The 15337-nt window shown below is 37.5% G+C and overlaps 1 protein-coding gene across 13 annotated transcripts in view; it reads right to left on the bottom strand.

Annotated features, from left to right (window-relative positions):
• The window catches only part of PARD3 (par-3 family cell polarity regulator), a 445322-nt gene that overhangs the window by 217844 nt on the left and 212141 nt on the right, over positions 1 to 15337 (bottom strand). For all 13 annotated transcript variants that reach the window (XM_071428678.1, XM_071428674.1, XM_071428686.1 and 10 more), the window contains one exon: positions 1460 to 1551. In XM_071428678.1, the coding sequence (XP_071284779.1) occupies positions 1460 to 1551 (92 nt within the window). The remainder of the gene's footprint in view (positions 1 to 1459; positions 1552 to 15337) is intronic.

Genomic DNA, 15337 nt, shown 5'->3' with positions numbered 1-15337 from the left:
AAGGCTAAATTGTCATTAATTAGTGGGCAAAGCAGCTCACAGGATTCAAGCAACTCCTCGGATCTCCAAAGGGAACTCTAAAAGACAGTGTTTGCTATTGGTAGGCCTGTGATTGCCTATGAGCAGCTGTCTTCTGACTTTGCTATTAGCTTAGAAGAAAATTAAGGGCTAAGAAAGAGAACAAGTGAGAATCTGTGTGATGCACCTGGAACTGCCTAAATGGAAACGGCTTAAATTTAAAAAAAAATCCATTTATTTTCAATATCCAGCATACACCATTTAGCTTGTTCTATAGCTTGAGTCAATAAATTTTTCATTTGTTCAAAATGCACATTTAAGATCCTTGCACTCATTTTTCTTATACTTTTTTGTTTTAAAAAAATAAAATTCTATCCCAAATTCAAATGTTAAATTTTGTAGAACAGAAAAAAAAAGGGAAATTATAGTTTCCTAAGAGAAATTCTTTCAATCTGGCTTTCTGATTTTCTCAGAAGTTTGGGCCAACTGCTTCAAACAAACATGCAAAAGAATTATGAGATGAAAACAATACATAAATGAAGTAGCATATGATGAAAAGTCAATAAGTTACTTAAAAGCAACACCAGGAAGCATTACATTTGACAGAAGTTCTGCAAATTCTATTTAGGAAACAGCATTTGGAATTTACAATGTAACAGATTTTGTAAATGGAACCAAGTAAAATGCACGTTCTACAGCCTAATAGATGTCACCATGATCTTTATCTAACATTTAAAACCTCTGCCCCTAATTCATAATTTAATTCAAAAATAACAGGAGCAGAAGATTTAATTTTATTTAAAATTTAAGTTAATAAATTTAAAAGATTTAATTTAAGGCTAGAAGGGATATTTTCTCATTAACTCCATAACAAGGAATGGATCAGTTCTTTCCAATGAAATGCAAAAGGTCAAGTTTGTAGTATCTTTTGTCTACATAAAATATCATTCAGTGATTGTATTTTTAAATTAGGTGGACTAACACAACACTAGTTTTGATCCTTTTGAAAGTATGAGGTTTTTGACCACACAACTTGTGACTGTGACACATCTTCCTAGAGACTGTGAACTAGTGATTGGAATTAAGATTTTCCCCTTTGAAATTCTTGCCTGTTGATCTATTTGTACTAGCACTGACCCTACTCCTTTTGTCAAGTTTTCAAAGTTCCATCAAATAAGCATATTCTTTGAGGCAAAAAATCTACTGTAGCATCAGCACTTATAAATGTCAAGTTTCCAATGCTCATCTTTAATACAAGCTTTTTAAACTGTTTAAAATCTGTTTTAAAAAGATCTATTTTTTAAAACCAAAATGACACATGACCTAAAAAAGATTGCCCCACTTTCTTAAGAGTAGTATTACTCATATTATTCTGAGTACTTCACTAGTCTGTGTTCAGTCTTAAGACTTGTTAAAACAATATGTTCTGCCAGTAACTTACTCCAGGGAAAAATTGGTAGCATTCTCCAAACCAGTGTCTGCATGTCCAACAGGCTCAACTCTGCTGTTGTCCTCCTCTGTTCGATCTTCATCCTAGATATTTAAAAAAAATAAACTATTTAAACCTACATTTAATTTTATTAACTGAATTTAGTAATGATTATTGGGGTTACCACATGTGCAGTGGAAATGCTTCCACAACTGTCTGAAGCCGTTCTAAATTTTTTTTGTCACTTTAAACATTTTTGCAATGATATTTATGGTTTGGCCAGTGTTATATCATAATTCTACGACAGTTAAAAACCATGCTACAGAAGGTATCACAGTCAGCATTTTTTTAGAAGGTTGACAAGCAAAGCACAAAAGGAGCTGATGGTCAGCAGTGTTTGTGGAAACTCCTCCCAGGCTCTCCCTGGGCAGGGGGCTTGACTGAGCACACAAGGCAGATCACTGAGGCTCATTTGCAAAGACTTAAAAATAATATAAGAAAATGTAGCTTCTGTAATTCCACAAAGTACCAAGAGCTGTTTAAACATTTTATCACGGCCTTTATTAATAGCTTGCCAGAGAAGGCTGACATCAAAGAGCTACGTGAGGCTCTAATGCTAACCAATTTATTTTATTTTTAATTTCACTTTCCAAAAAGTACATATGTTATTCACCAAATGTATAACTTTAATGTCAAAGTTGTGAATGCTGTACTTTCAAATTTAGATCAGGGTAATTCAAGGACTTCCAGTAAGAAGCTCTAAACCCATTCTTATGTGTATGCTAATTATTGGAAGCTTATACTTTTAAATACCCATGTAATCAAAAAGAAAATATTACAGAGTGTGAACAGTAGGTTTCAAACACAGACAGAGCCACAGCAATCAGGTCAGTGAAATAACACATGATAGGTTATGAGTTTAGCACACAGAGTCAGACAACTCATTAAAGTATTGAAGACATTTTAAAGGCAGGCAAAGACAGTTGTAATGTCTAATTGAGATTTCCACAGGGAATCTGCAAAAGCAGGAGGCTGGATGCACCAGGCTTCCATGGGCTATGGACATGCCTTCTGCACCCTGGAAAGCAGCAGGCTTTGTGAGGCCAAGCTGCTTGGAAGATTGATGACCCTGTATCTCAAGAGGCATTAATATGCACCTCCCTTGTCATCTCCCTCGTTAAACACAAGGTAAGTAATACATTTCAAAGGTTAACCAGCATCTTGAACCTGCCCAGAAATGTATATTTACTGATTTCAGTTGAAGTTTTATATGCACCACTGCATTAAGTATAAAATTAAATAAATATTCAAATCTCCATGCCAATTTGAAAGTCACACGCATAAGGGTTTTTAAAGGAAAATCAGAAGATTTAGAGCTGTTCCATACTGAAAAGAGGTATTCCACATCTTGTTTCATACAGCATCTTGCAAATCACTGTCGCCATGGGTTTCCTGGTTTGAAGTTAGGGACACTGCTGGTTGTAGGAAACTGTGTATTTTTATTGCAATGAAGCTGTTGCTCTGATGAAACTCTGTTTCATCAGAGTTGCTGATGAAACTCAAGTTTGAATCTCACTTATGACAAAAGGTCATCACAGATGAACATGACTTTGTTAATAATTTGGTTTTTGGCAAATTTTCATGTGTGGTTTTTCCAAGCAAACATGCAAGAAGTATATACACACACACATACATACATATATACATATATATATATGTATGTGTGTATATATATACACAGACACACATAGAAGAAGAGATTGAAATAACATCCTATCTATTTGTAGATATGCCTCTGCCAAAAAATCAATGTCTGGCTTTATGCTGTGTCATTTTAGCAGTCATCTCTATATGTGCAATGTAAGCATCATTCATTTAGTAACCCTTGGGTCCTACACTTCATCACTTTTTAGCCCCAAAAGCTTTTCTCTTGACTACTTTAATTTTGTAAACAGAACTCCCCTTGCCCCACTCAGTGTTTGCAGCAGTCCTTTGGGCTTGCTCTTGGCAGACCTGCCTTCAGTGCCCTCCTGGGACACAGCCCCCTGTGCAACACTTGAGCTAAATCCTTGTACAAATCCTCCTTCCCACCCTTCCCAAACCTGAGAGTGTCTTTGCTCTTGTTCCCACCAGACCTAGGCCTCTCCATTTGCTGGACATTCTGTTTCCTTTCTTTCTGTCCCCCCTGCTGGTCTGGAGGCCTTTCCTATCAAGGAGAGGAGCATCCCTCTGCCTGACCTCGAGCGCAGCCAGGTCAGAGCAAAGAGCCAACTCAGCTGCCTCCTCTGCACCTTCCAGTCTTGGGGTATAACAAATCAGAAACTGCAAATCAAAAGCTACGTATAACAGATGCTATCTGGCACCATCACATCTACATTTTGTGCCTTTTGTTTCAAGAATCATAAACACAGCAAGTTTTGGAACCACACTGACTGTCAGTTATCCAAGCAATTAAGAAACAGCAGCTCCCACACGCCTCTGTCTGGCTTTTCCTGGACAGCAGACAGATCTGTATCAGAAACATGCATGTGCCCATTAATAGGTGCTTAGAGGAGCAATCAGAATCCTAATGAAAGCACTACTGCCATGATCAACAGATGTATGATGTACCCTTTTAAAAATCTTTAATATTACAGTAATCAGACTCTCTTTTCTTCTCAAAATAACACAGATTTGGATTTATACTGAAGTGAACAGAGAGAAAAATTGGACACCTGCAGAGGGATTTGACTTAAAATTCTGATTTACTATGAAAAGTAACTAACTAGCTGTGAAAATCTTTGCATCAAGCAATTATTTCTTTATTTGGAAAGCAGTTTTCTTCTGAAAGGCAAATTCCACCTGGATGAGGTAAACAAGGAAAAGGACATTTAACAGAGCAGGAAAGTTTCTGTGAACCCACTTGGATATTAATGCAGATATTTCTCATAATTAACTAATTTGAGCAAGCTCCCAAAAGTGGAAGGTTTATTTTCTCTACATAAAACCACTGATATATGCTATATCAAAAAATTCAGTTTTTAATGTACAGCTACTAAAGACAGAATGTGTTTTTCTTCCAAAACTGAAATAAGAGTAATTAAAAGAGTTTTTCATCATTATAGCACAGAGGAAAATTTAAAGCATCTCTTCCAATGTACTTCTCCATATCTTGATGTGCTCAGTGTAAAATTTCCCACTGTTTGAAAAATAAAAAGAAATCATTATTTTTCTAAGCTCTGTAATAAAATTAATGACTCAAAAACTGAAAAATTATCTTAACTCCTCAAAATGGACTATTAGTGCTAAAAGTTCTACCTATAAAAAGGTCCATTTCACAGTTCACCTGCACAGTGTTAATGAAATACATATGAAAAGTTGCAAATTGGGTTTTTATTTTTGAAGACAGTCTCTCTATCACCACTTAGGATTACAAAATCTGCAGAGTTAAGGAACGTCAGCAGTATTCTTGCCAACAGAACCTTATCCAATATATATGAACCCAAACAGTTATTTTAATTACATTTTCTCACAAAAATTTCTGAATGAAATCTGTCTAGTGTAATTTCCAAAGCCAGCCATGCTTTCCCTGTCTTACTGGAAATTTTAATGTCCATTACCAAAATATCAGCTCCTGCCCCCAGTTAATCCACAATTTCATCTTCAAAGTGAAGATGAAGTTCCCACTTCATCTCTGTTCAATACATTCCTCCTTCAAGAATGTGACTGATTTAAACTTCAGATATTATTGAGCTGATGCAATACTGATAAGCTGTGATAATCTAATTTCAGTATCTTGAATTAACACCATATATGAGTATGGTATTCAGCCAGCTCAGTCCCTCAGTAGTGGCTGTGGGGCCTGAGACCTGGCTGGAGACAGCATCACCTCAGTGAGCATCACAGTGAGATTCACCTTCCCAGGGAGCACCAGACACTGGCTTGTTTGTTTTCTACCACTGAATTTTTTTTTATTTTAGCACAGTGAATGTAAGTCCTGTAAATCCCAAACTGAAAGGATCCAACACCCAACAGGTGCTTTAGATTTTACTGCAGAGAAGGACAGGTTATCGATAATGACAAGCTCCTGACAATATTTTATTTTCCTCAGCTAAGACACAAATAAAATTAAGCTTTTGCTATTAAAATATGCCCTTCCCTTCATATTTCCCCTTTTAGTCTCCTGCACTTCTCTGTAATGATTATGGAAGAAGAGATATACTCGCTATTAGTCTCCTGGCAGCTGTGCTTCATAAATGTTTGTTTGGTTCTTGCAACATAAAGTAGGTTCTCTCTCTCTGTATGATCACACTTGATGGGAAACAGCTCCTAAGAGACCTCTTTTCCTGTGTCTTAACTAGCACAAATACACCAGCATCAGGCTTTTGTGCTAATGTTCTCACTTTTTGATTAACCGGCCAAATCTCCAGAGAATGGCAATTTTCAATCAAATCTGAAGAGCAGTTACAAAGACAACATGGGGAAAACCCAAAAAATATTGAATACAAAAAATAGGCTATGTTCCCTCTTGAACATACATTTATATGCACAAATAATTAGGTGAGAGCTTTGTGTAATTCACAACAGCCCTGTACTTCATGCACTGCCATTATGAGTAATCCAGGGAGAGAGAAACCTTACATTAAGTCATCATCCACTTAAACACAAAAAAACCCATGCAAAAATTATTTAATATTTTATATATATATATATACACACACACACACAGACATATATACAAGTTAATATTCTCTTTACATCTCAATAATCCCTATGTTACTCACGTCCTTCTGCAGGATGGTCACCCTGCAATTGGAAATGACAATATTCACATAGTTTTTATATGCCTCACTACTCTAAAATGAAATTTTCCTTGCCCAGTCAAATCAGTGAATAGATATCATATAGACATAGAGGAGTGCAGAATGGAAGGGATTTCTCAGGTCTCTGATGAATATCAAATTCATTCCCTGCTATCACAGGCAATCATCTCTTATTTCCCATTTATTAAACTGATCAAGCTGAGCCTTAAGCCTGGTTGGCTTTACAATGGCACTATTTCTGTTTTGAAGTGCCTTAAAAGGAAATGTTTTTACAGATTTAAAGAGAGATTAATTTGATTTCCTATTGTCCAAAAAGCAGAACACCAGAGAGCCAATGAATATAATGTGATACAACCTTCCTTTGGCAAACGTATGTGACAATTCATTCAATTTTGAAAAATCAGCATTTTTTTCATTCATAATGACTTTTTAAAACACCTATTAAAAACCTGGCAATACTAATAACAGCTGAACAAGTCCTATGATATCCCAGTTATTTTGTAGTGTGTATCAATTTAGAGCTTCACTGAAGTCAGTGGTCTTTAGGGGCTCAACAACCTGTGATGCATCACTGAAATGACACACATATGTTCTGTAATGATTTGGTGGCACACACCAAATGTGTCTCTATCACACAGCAAGCCAGGCTGGTGGCAGGAGGACAACACAAATGCTGCTTGGCCACGTAGCAGAGCTTCCAGTAAAAAAGATTTTTACAAGATTATGCTGCAGTTAATTCTTTTTACAGTAGGCATTGCAGACAGCACCAAAAAGTATGAGAGCCTTTTAAGAGCTTCAGTATGTTAGGCAAAAGGTTTTCCTGCTAGTGAATTTAACTTGGGACATTTTGCTGCTTCTTCTTCTTCACATTCAAGAAAATCCTGGGTCTGTCCCTACAGTGATAGCTTACCAACAAACAGCAAGAAATGCATTAGAAGTCAAAAGGCTTTTGTGTTGTTGATCAAAAGTGCTTCTTAATTCATGCATCTGAATAATCTCTGCCTACCAGCAGAGAAAATAATATTGAAGAAAAGGGAAAAATTATTAGCCAAAAATTGCAAACATTCATGCACCTTGGCAACCCCATACAAGGAAAACAGCACCAAATGGGATCTGACAGAAAAAAAGCCCATCAATAATGTCTAAAGCACCAGTGATGCTCCAGCATTTCACAATGTGCATTGTAATCATATTTCAGACTATATTTGCTCTTTGCCTGAAAACTACAGGGTTTGTTTTGCCCAGACTGAGGTCAACCCACTCTGGATTGTTTCAATGACTTCTCCAGCACCACTGACAGTCCAGGGTGGGAGGCAGAGGGAGGAGATGTGCTGCAAAGCGATAGCTACCAGAACAAATCCATACATCTAGGGTCCTCTACAGATGGCAAGTATCAAGTAGATAACAAAAATATGTAGCTGTTCCCACCAGATCATATTTAAAAGACATTTTAGAGAAGACTCAAGTGTTACTGGAGCACAAAACTATTTTTGCGTTCATTTTGCAACAGCTCCAAGTCTACATATAATGTGCACCACTACAACACTCATAGCATATTATAAAATAATATAATGATAACAAAATATTGCCCTTAGTTTCTGTTCACTGGCAAATGGATAAAGTGCTGCCAAATTGAACTTTAAAAACTACCTTGACGATATATTCATTATATTAAAGAGAAACTTAAAATGAAGACAATATTGGGTCCTTCTAATTTCCTACACTGACTTGCTATATGATAGTGGCAAAAATCACTCAAAAGTGCATTTCCTTATTGACATGTTGGGGATAATATTACATGCTTGCAAAGGCAAATATAAGACTCTTGGATGTGACACTTTGAACACCAGAAATATTAAAATGGATCTCAAATGTCTCAGCAGCAGCTTAGGATGCTAAGCCACAAAATGCTTCTTGCTCAAAGATACCAGATGTGCTTCATCTCTTCTTTTTCTTAGCACCTAGTAACACCTGCACTGCATAACCTATTTTTTAAACATTTTATTAGATGCCAAGTATATGAAGAACTACAAAACTCAAGGCATTTCATCACATAATGAATTTGTCAGACAGTTCACTTACATAGCAGCTTGTAAGTAAAACCAACCACAGCTAACAAGAATAGCCAGAAAAGATTTGGCAGGACCAGACAAGGCTTCCCAGCACTTATAGTGCTGCCTGTTGGGGAGCCCACTAAAATTAATCTTTAAAACCAAGCACAGTGATAAAGTCAACCAAAAGATTGGATGCAACAATAAAGCACTATCCTCTCATGTGCTACATATTTGAAATATATAAAGCATGGATTGTCACACTTTTAATATTAAGTGAAGCATCCAAAGAGCTTTCTGAAGATCTGATCAATAGTAAATTACAGATGTGTCCATCGTATTACAAAGAGAAGTAACTCTCTCACAGACCCATGTACAACTATAACAAATTACCTCAAATTGATTGTTGCCTTAAAAATGGGTTCATTTTGTGTAACTGCCTAGTTACAGTCTTTATTCCATTTTCTGGTTTTCCTCAGGATTCAAAACATATCTGTTTCACAGGTATAAGTCTGCTCTTTGTTTTAAATAAGGCTTATCTACAAAATATTCCCATGTTCAAATCTCTGAAATTTTATACTCTTTTCATATGATTCACATACTAACATACAGACCACCACGACCTGCCAGTGTAAAATAAATATTAGGGTTCATATTAAATATAGATTCAAAGTCTTACTTAGATGTCAGAATCATGGGAAGTATCTTTAAAGGAAATAGTTATCAGCTTTACTTGAAACCAGGCTACAATTATAGGTCAACGTATAATCGAATTCCCCTGCAAAGTTCAGCCCAAAGGCCAGGCCTGGTTATCATCTACCTTGCATAATGCAGGAATTACCTCAATTACAGAGACATCCCCACATGGTGAACCAACCTAAGTGTAGCACTTGGCATGTAACAAACACACTCTGGTTGATGTCTTCATATACAATTTATTTTCCCTTTCATTGTGGTAACTGATACACACACTGCTCCTATAGATGACCCCTTGCCAACTCATGTGATACCTGCACACAGAGGGGAAATTGCCCCTGCTTTGGTAGAAGGTGCTTCACTAGAATTTTTTCACAACAGGGGTGACTTTTACTAAAGGAAGTCTAATTTTCTTTCAGAACTTGAGTTCTTCCTACTCCACAATGCCAGGTAATACAGTTCTGGGATTTCAGGACCAGAAACATTCATTTGATATGGAGAAGTTTATGTTTATGGAGCTAAAAAAATTCCACAATATACTCCTAGCATGGATTGTTACTATGGAATCCAGGAAATAAATATAAACATATGTATAATACAAATATAAATACATATATAATAAATATATTTTTATATAGATTATATAGATATAGATTAGACATAGATATCCTCTATATACATATAGAAGCTTCTAAATATACATATATATTTAGAAGGCCACAGACACAAAGACATTATTTTGTTCTTAAGGTATGAAAAAACCAGATTACATGGCAGTGCTACAACTACATTATGTTTGTTGTTTTCTGTTGAGTAGTCTAAAGTAGGTCAAGTTAGGCAGATCCATTAGTTCTCCTATAAATAGATCCACACTGAATTCACCTGCTTGTAACTAATGTAGAGCAACAGAATTTTAAATACTTTTCCCTTTAATCTGACAAGTTAGTTCATTCTGTATACAGACACCAGGAAAAAAAAAAAGTCATTAAGTCCTGTGTGATTTTAAAACGCCAAAAAAAATGACAATGGAAACATGAAATTGGGACACACTTTCCCTGCAGAAAACCAAGTGTACACGCCTCCACCTATAAGTTTAGAGATCTGAAAGACTTCTGCAGAGATGTATTATAGATAAGTCACACAGTTTCCCCTTGATATTGAGACAAAGCAAAGGAGACAACTCTGTATTAATCACTTCACATTTTCCCTGTAACACTCCTGAATATATTATTATTCACCTCACATTTTCAAAGACCGTGATTTTCTTCTGAGGATTTTTTTTCAAAGATACAAAAAGCATTTCTTATTTAGCAACTTGAATTTGTCATTAGGCAATTTTCAAACAGGTCTCATAGCTCTTTTATCCTTATTCATTTCTTTTTTTTTTTTTTTTAATCTGAAATGGTCCCTTGTTGCTTGATTTGCAGATCTGTATCAGCATGCAAGGATTTTGCTGGCTTCAGCCAAGTACAGAACAGTTCAATCCCCTGGAGCACTGAATGTAAGAGTCAATTTAGAAGCAAGGTAAAAGTATAGCACTCTCTTCCCTGTCACACAAAACATCATTTTACTCACACAGGCATCTTAATAACAAAATTCAATTCTGGATATTTTTCTCAGCATGGTTCAGGACTGTCCAGAAATTACATCAGAAAGCTCACTGAAGACTTAGCTTTTTAGAAATTTTATTAAAATATCTGCTTTCCAATGAGGCAAAAGTCTCTACATTGGTGGGAGTTTAAAGTTAGCACATCCTTTGAGTTCTGTCTCCTTTAGAAAATGCAACTTTTAAAGCTTTTGGTTTTGTGTTACTAACAATCCCCCTGTTAGTTTTGCCAAAGAATCATAAAACTCATGGGATGGCTTTGCTTGAAATGGTTCTTGAAGTTCATCTAAAATCCCCTGTCATGGTCTGGAACACCTTTCACTAGATCAGGCTGCTCAGAGCCCCATCCAGCCTGGCCTCGAGCACTTCCAGGGATGGGGCATCCACTTCTCTAGAAGTTCCAGTGCCTCACCACTCTGACAGTAAAGAATTTCCTTCTAGTATCTAACCTAACAGCTTTCAGTTTGAAGCAATTTCCCCTTCTCCCATACCCCATGCCTTTGTAAAAAGTCCTCTCCAGCTTTACTGTGAGCCCCCTTTAAGTACTAGGATGTGCTTTAAGGTTTCCCCAGAGCCTTCTCTTCTCCAAGGCTAAACAGCCCCCACTCTCTGGGCCTGTCTTCATAGCAGAGGTGCTCCAGCTCTGGTCATCTTCACAGCCTCCTCTGCATCAGGTCTGAATCCTTCTTATGATGTGAGGCCCCAGAGCTGATGCAGTGCTCCAGGTGGGACCTCAGCAGAGCAGAGGGGCAGAATCACTTCCCTCTAACTGCTGCCCACGGTGCTTTGGATGCAACTCAAAACATGTGTGGCCTTCTGGGCTGCAAATGCACATTTTCAGGTCATGTCCAGCTCCTCCTTGACCAACATCCCCAAGTTCTTCTCCTCAGGGCTGCTCTCAAATCACTCTTCACCCAGCCTGCACTTGCCCCTGTTAAACTTTATGGGGTTTGCATGTGCCCACCTTTCGAGCCTGTCCAGTTCCCTCCAGGTGGCATCCCTTCTCTCCAGAGTGTCAACCACACCACATGGCTTGGTGTCATCAGCAAACTTCATGAGGATGCCCTCAATTCCACTGATATTTTAATATCTTATCATCTTGCTTAAGGAAAAATCCACAGGTTTCCTCTCATTTAGACAGTGACTTATCTCCACTTCTCACTTGCTAGAATTTGCTAACATATAGCTTTGGTTTATGACTTTTTAAATTTATATTCGTATTGATTAAAAGTAAAAATCCCTATACATCTGTTTCAAAAGGTCTTTTGTGTTACACATCAAGCAGATGGACAAACACACCTGAGGTGAAGGAGCCCTAACGTGCACATATCTTAACATTAGGTCTTCCTGTTCCAGCTCTTCCTTCCCTAAAAGAACAAAACCAGGCAAGGTTCTGGCCCCAAGTCCCAGAGAAAGAAGACCCAGCAGGGAGCACCAGCACTGTGATGGTGGTGCAGGACACCTGGCCTTGATGCAGAGGGACAGGGCATCCAAGCCTCCTCTCAGCTCCTATGAAATTTTGAGTGATGAGATTTCACCATTTTGCAGTTTCATCTTTTACTTGTCTTTTGCTGAATTCACAGTTGCCTTCCACTTTTTTTCCACTTCATTCCACTGAGAAACTCCACTAAAATTGCCTCAATTGAGTTTCCCTGTTATGCTGTAAAATTTTCTTTTTTGGTCTTTTGCACAACATGATTTTTACCTTAGGCACCAAACAAATTCACCATTTTAATAACAGAAAATGCTATAGCATTTTTCATTGTCCTTTGCTCAATTTGTTTTGTTGAAATCAACATGAAAAACAATTTCAAACTTCTCAGTAAATGCTTCATTTACAAATGCTCCATTCCAAGTGCCTACAGGGTTACAATCTGGTCTATGACAATTTTATTCATTTTTTAATCAAAAGCATTAAATCAAATTTAAAATAAATACTACTCAGTACTTCTGTAGTGCCCTCCAGCACAGTATGGCAAAAGCAGTTCACGGACAATAATGACTTCAGCTTCACTGCACCCACAGGAAGAAGATCAGAAGTTATTCTCCAAATTATTTATTCAAGGAAACTGAGGCAAAAAATATTTTTTTCCCCTATTTTTGAGGTTCATCTCCAGCTTTAAATGCTTTCAGTTTTGGATGATGTCTCTGAGATAGCCAGAGCCTTAGTTTAAGAAAAATGTAGATGTATTTACATGTACTCCTGAACTTCAACAAGAAGGCAGCACCAGGGCCCCATCACCTCTTGGAGGATGGGCTGGACAAGGCTGGGAACGGCTCCCTTAGAGCACTTTGGTCCTGGGCCTGCACCAGCACACCTGCATTGCTCACTGCCATGCAAAACCCTTACACAACATGTGATAAAACACAAAACTTCATCATCACCACCTCATTAAGCTATCCAGGGACCACCAAAGACAACCTCTTTGTGTAAAATGTACCAAGGAACAAAGTGTAGGACGTCACACAACTGCTACAACCACAGCTCCAGAGGCTCTTCACAAACTACCTGTAATGAAGAAAGGGCATTTCAAGAAATAACTCATTTATTACCATTTGTGGCAGCAGAAGAGATCCCAGCTCCTCAATAAAATTAGTTCTTTTTACACTTCTTCTCAGAGATCTTATTTCCATTTGCAATTCCTTCCCCTCCTTTTCCACACCAAGTCAGAGCAGTTAGGACTGAATTCAGTCTGTGTGATGGTGATACAGTATTTCCAAGCAATTGTATTTCCTTCCTGCAGCCCATAATAACACCTCAGCCTGGCATTTCATTATCCTGCAAGGCCAGCACAAACCACAGATGTGGGCTGTTGAAAGCAGCAGTTTCCTCTTCTCCCCTCCCCAGATGGTCATGTCTGGCACAGGATTCTCTGTCCACCTTCTCCTTTCAGTTTATTCAAGCATTTGCATCATTATACAAAAGATCTAAATTAAAATTAATGTTTAATAAAAACAATTTTAATTGGTTACATTTCCCAGGCTGGTCCAGTTCAGTCTAATTAACAGCCTCATAAAAGCTTAGGGAGGCACAAGGGAGGAAGCAAAGCATGGCCAAGACTGCTTCTTTCAGCAGCAGAGATGACTGAAAACGTCTCTACTGCTGTGGCCTCAGACTGTTTGAAAGGATACTGCTCATCTGCAGTCCTAAAACCAGCTCAAGGCACTCATTTCAGCATTCAGTAACTTGCACTATATCCCTCTCTCTTTTAATATCATCCTTCCTTTATTACCTCCTTCAAAACACTACCTATTTTCAACTAATCTAAATAATTGTGTCTTGTTCACTGAACTCGCTACATCAGCAACTCCCCCTCTTTCAAAATGAGCAGGCTTTCCAGGAATAAATCCCTCTTGCCCTTGCACACTGCTGACCTATTTTCCATCATTTGTTTTTTCCCTGCAAGTTTCTAATCTGCAGCAGAACTTTATTTGTTACCATATAAGCAGTTACTAAACAACCATATGAATTACTAAAATTCTACCATCTTCCTTAGAGGAGACCAAATTAAGACAGAGGCACAACTATGCTTTTAAATTCTATTTCTTGAAGGTATTAAAAGTTAAGATGCATGAACAGAAAGGGAAAAAAACACATGTTGTGGTTGAACTCTTTTCCATCCATCCCACCCCAAAAAAGGTGAAAATAAAGTAGTCATAGATACATTAGAGAGGCATGAGTGCTTCTCATCAGCCATAGCACTTCATGCATAGATGTCTACATGAATACTTTTTAAACAAACAGTAGCATTTGGGGGAGCAAAATTCAGTAAGGAACCAGAAAGACATTTGTTGAGTAGGCTTAAAAAAGCATAGACAGTGCTAAATCCCAAAAGTATAAACACTGTTAAAACCCCACATTTTAACCTTCCAATTTTGACACAAGGGTTTTTTATTTGTCACTTAGTTACAAACTAGCTAAAGCCAGGTTGAAGGTTTCAAAGTGTACAGGAACTTGTCAATTTCCAAAAAAAATCACATTTGAATCCCAGATGAGCTAATCAATGAAGCTAGTCCAGTCTAACACCTCCTGAAAAAAAAATGTTTATTTTAACTCTTCACAGCTATTTTCTGAACCTGGAAAACAAAATACTTTTAGAAAACCAGATGGAAGCAAGTCCTATTACCTTCCCATTCCGAAACTTTTTTCTTCAAACTATGAAAGGAAAGCTTGAAGAACCCTGAAGAACAAGCAAATGCTGGGATTTCAGTACAAAGTCTCTTTAGAAATCAAGCTGCACTGAGAGCTTCTTTCTCTGCATCCCTGGGCAAGATCTTTGGCCATTTCCACTTTCCAGAGTCACAGAACACATCAAGTTTCCAACAATCCAGCTGGGCTAGTCCAGCACCTTGCCATGGCCAGCTCTGCCTCTTGCAGAGGGCAGTGCAAGGACAATACTGATCTACCAGGACTGACTAGATGGGAAATAGAAAATTATCTGCTTTACCATTACAGGACTAGAAGAGTGAATCAGAAAATGGACCTTTGAGACAAGGAAAAGGCCATGTAGTCTTATAAAACTGATTTACTATAAAGGCAAAACTAATTTAGAAAAAAAATAGAAAATTCTGTGACAAAGGCTCCTCACTGAAATTAATAAAGCTCATGGTGTTCTCATAAGATTATATTATTTGAAGAAAAAATGGAGAAACAAAACAGATTAGTTCTAAACCTATGAATTTTCATTTACTATAATCAGCAGGTTACTGACTCTTCTTTTTTGTGTTCTATCCT

This window comes from Agelaius tricolor, unplaced genomic scaffold (assembly GCF_023055355.1).
Source record: "Agelaius tricolor isolate 1412-34295 unplaced genomic scaffold, bAgeTri1.0.p SCAF_6, whole genome shotgun sequence".
Classification (NCBI taxonomy): Eukaryota; Metazoa; Chordata; class Aves; order Passeriformes; family Icteridae; genus Agelaius; species Agelaius tricolor.
The sequence above is the reverse complement of the archived record's forward strand: the minus strand, read 5'-3'. Positions and strand labels throughout refer to the sequence as shown.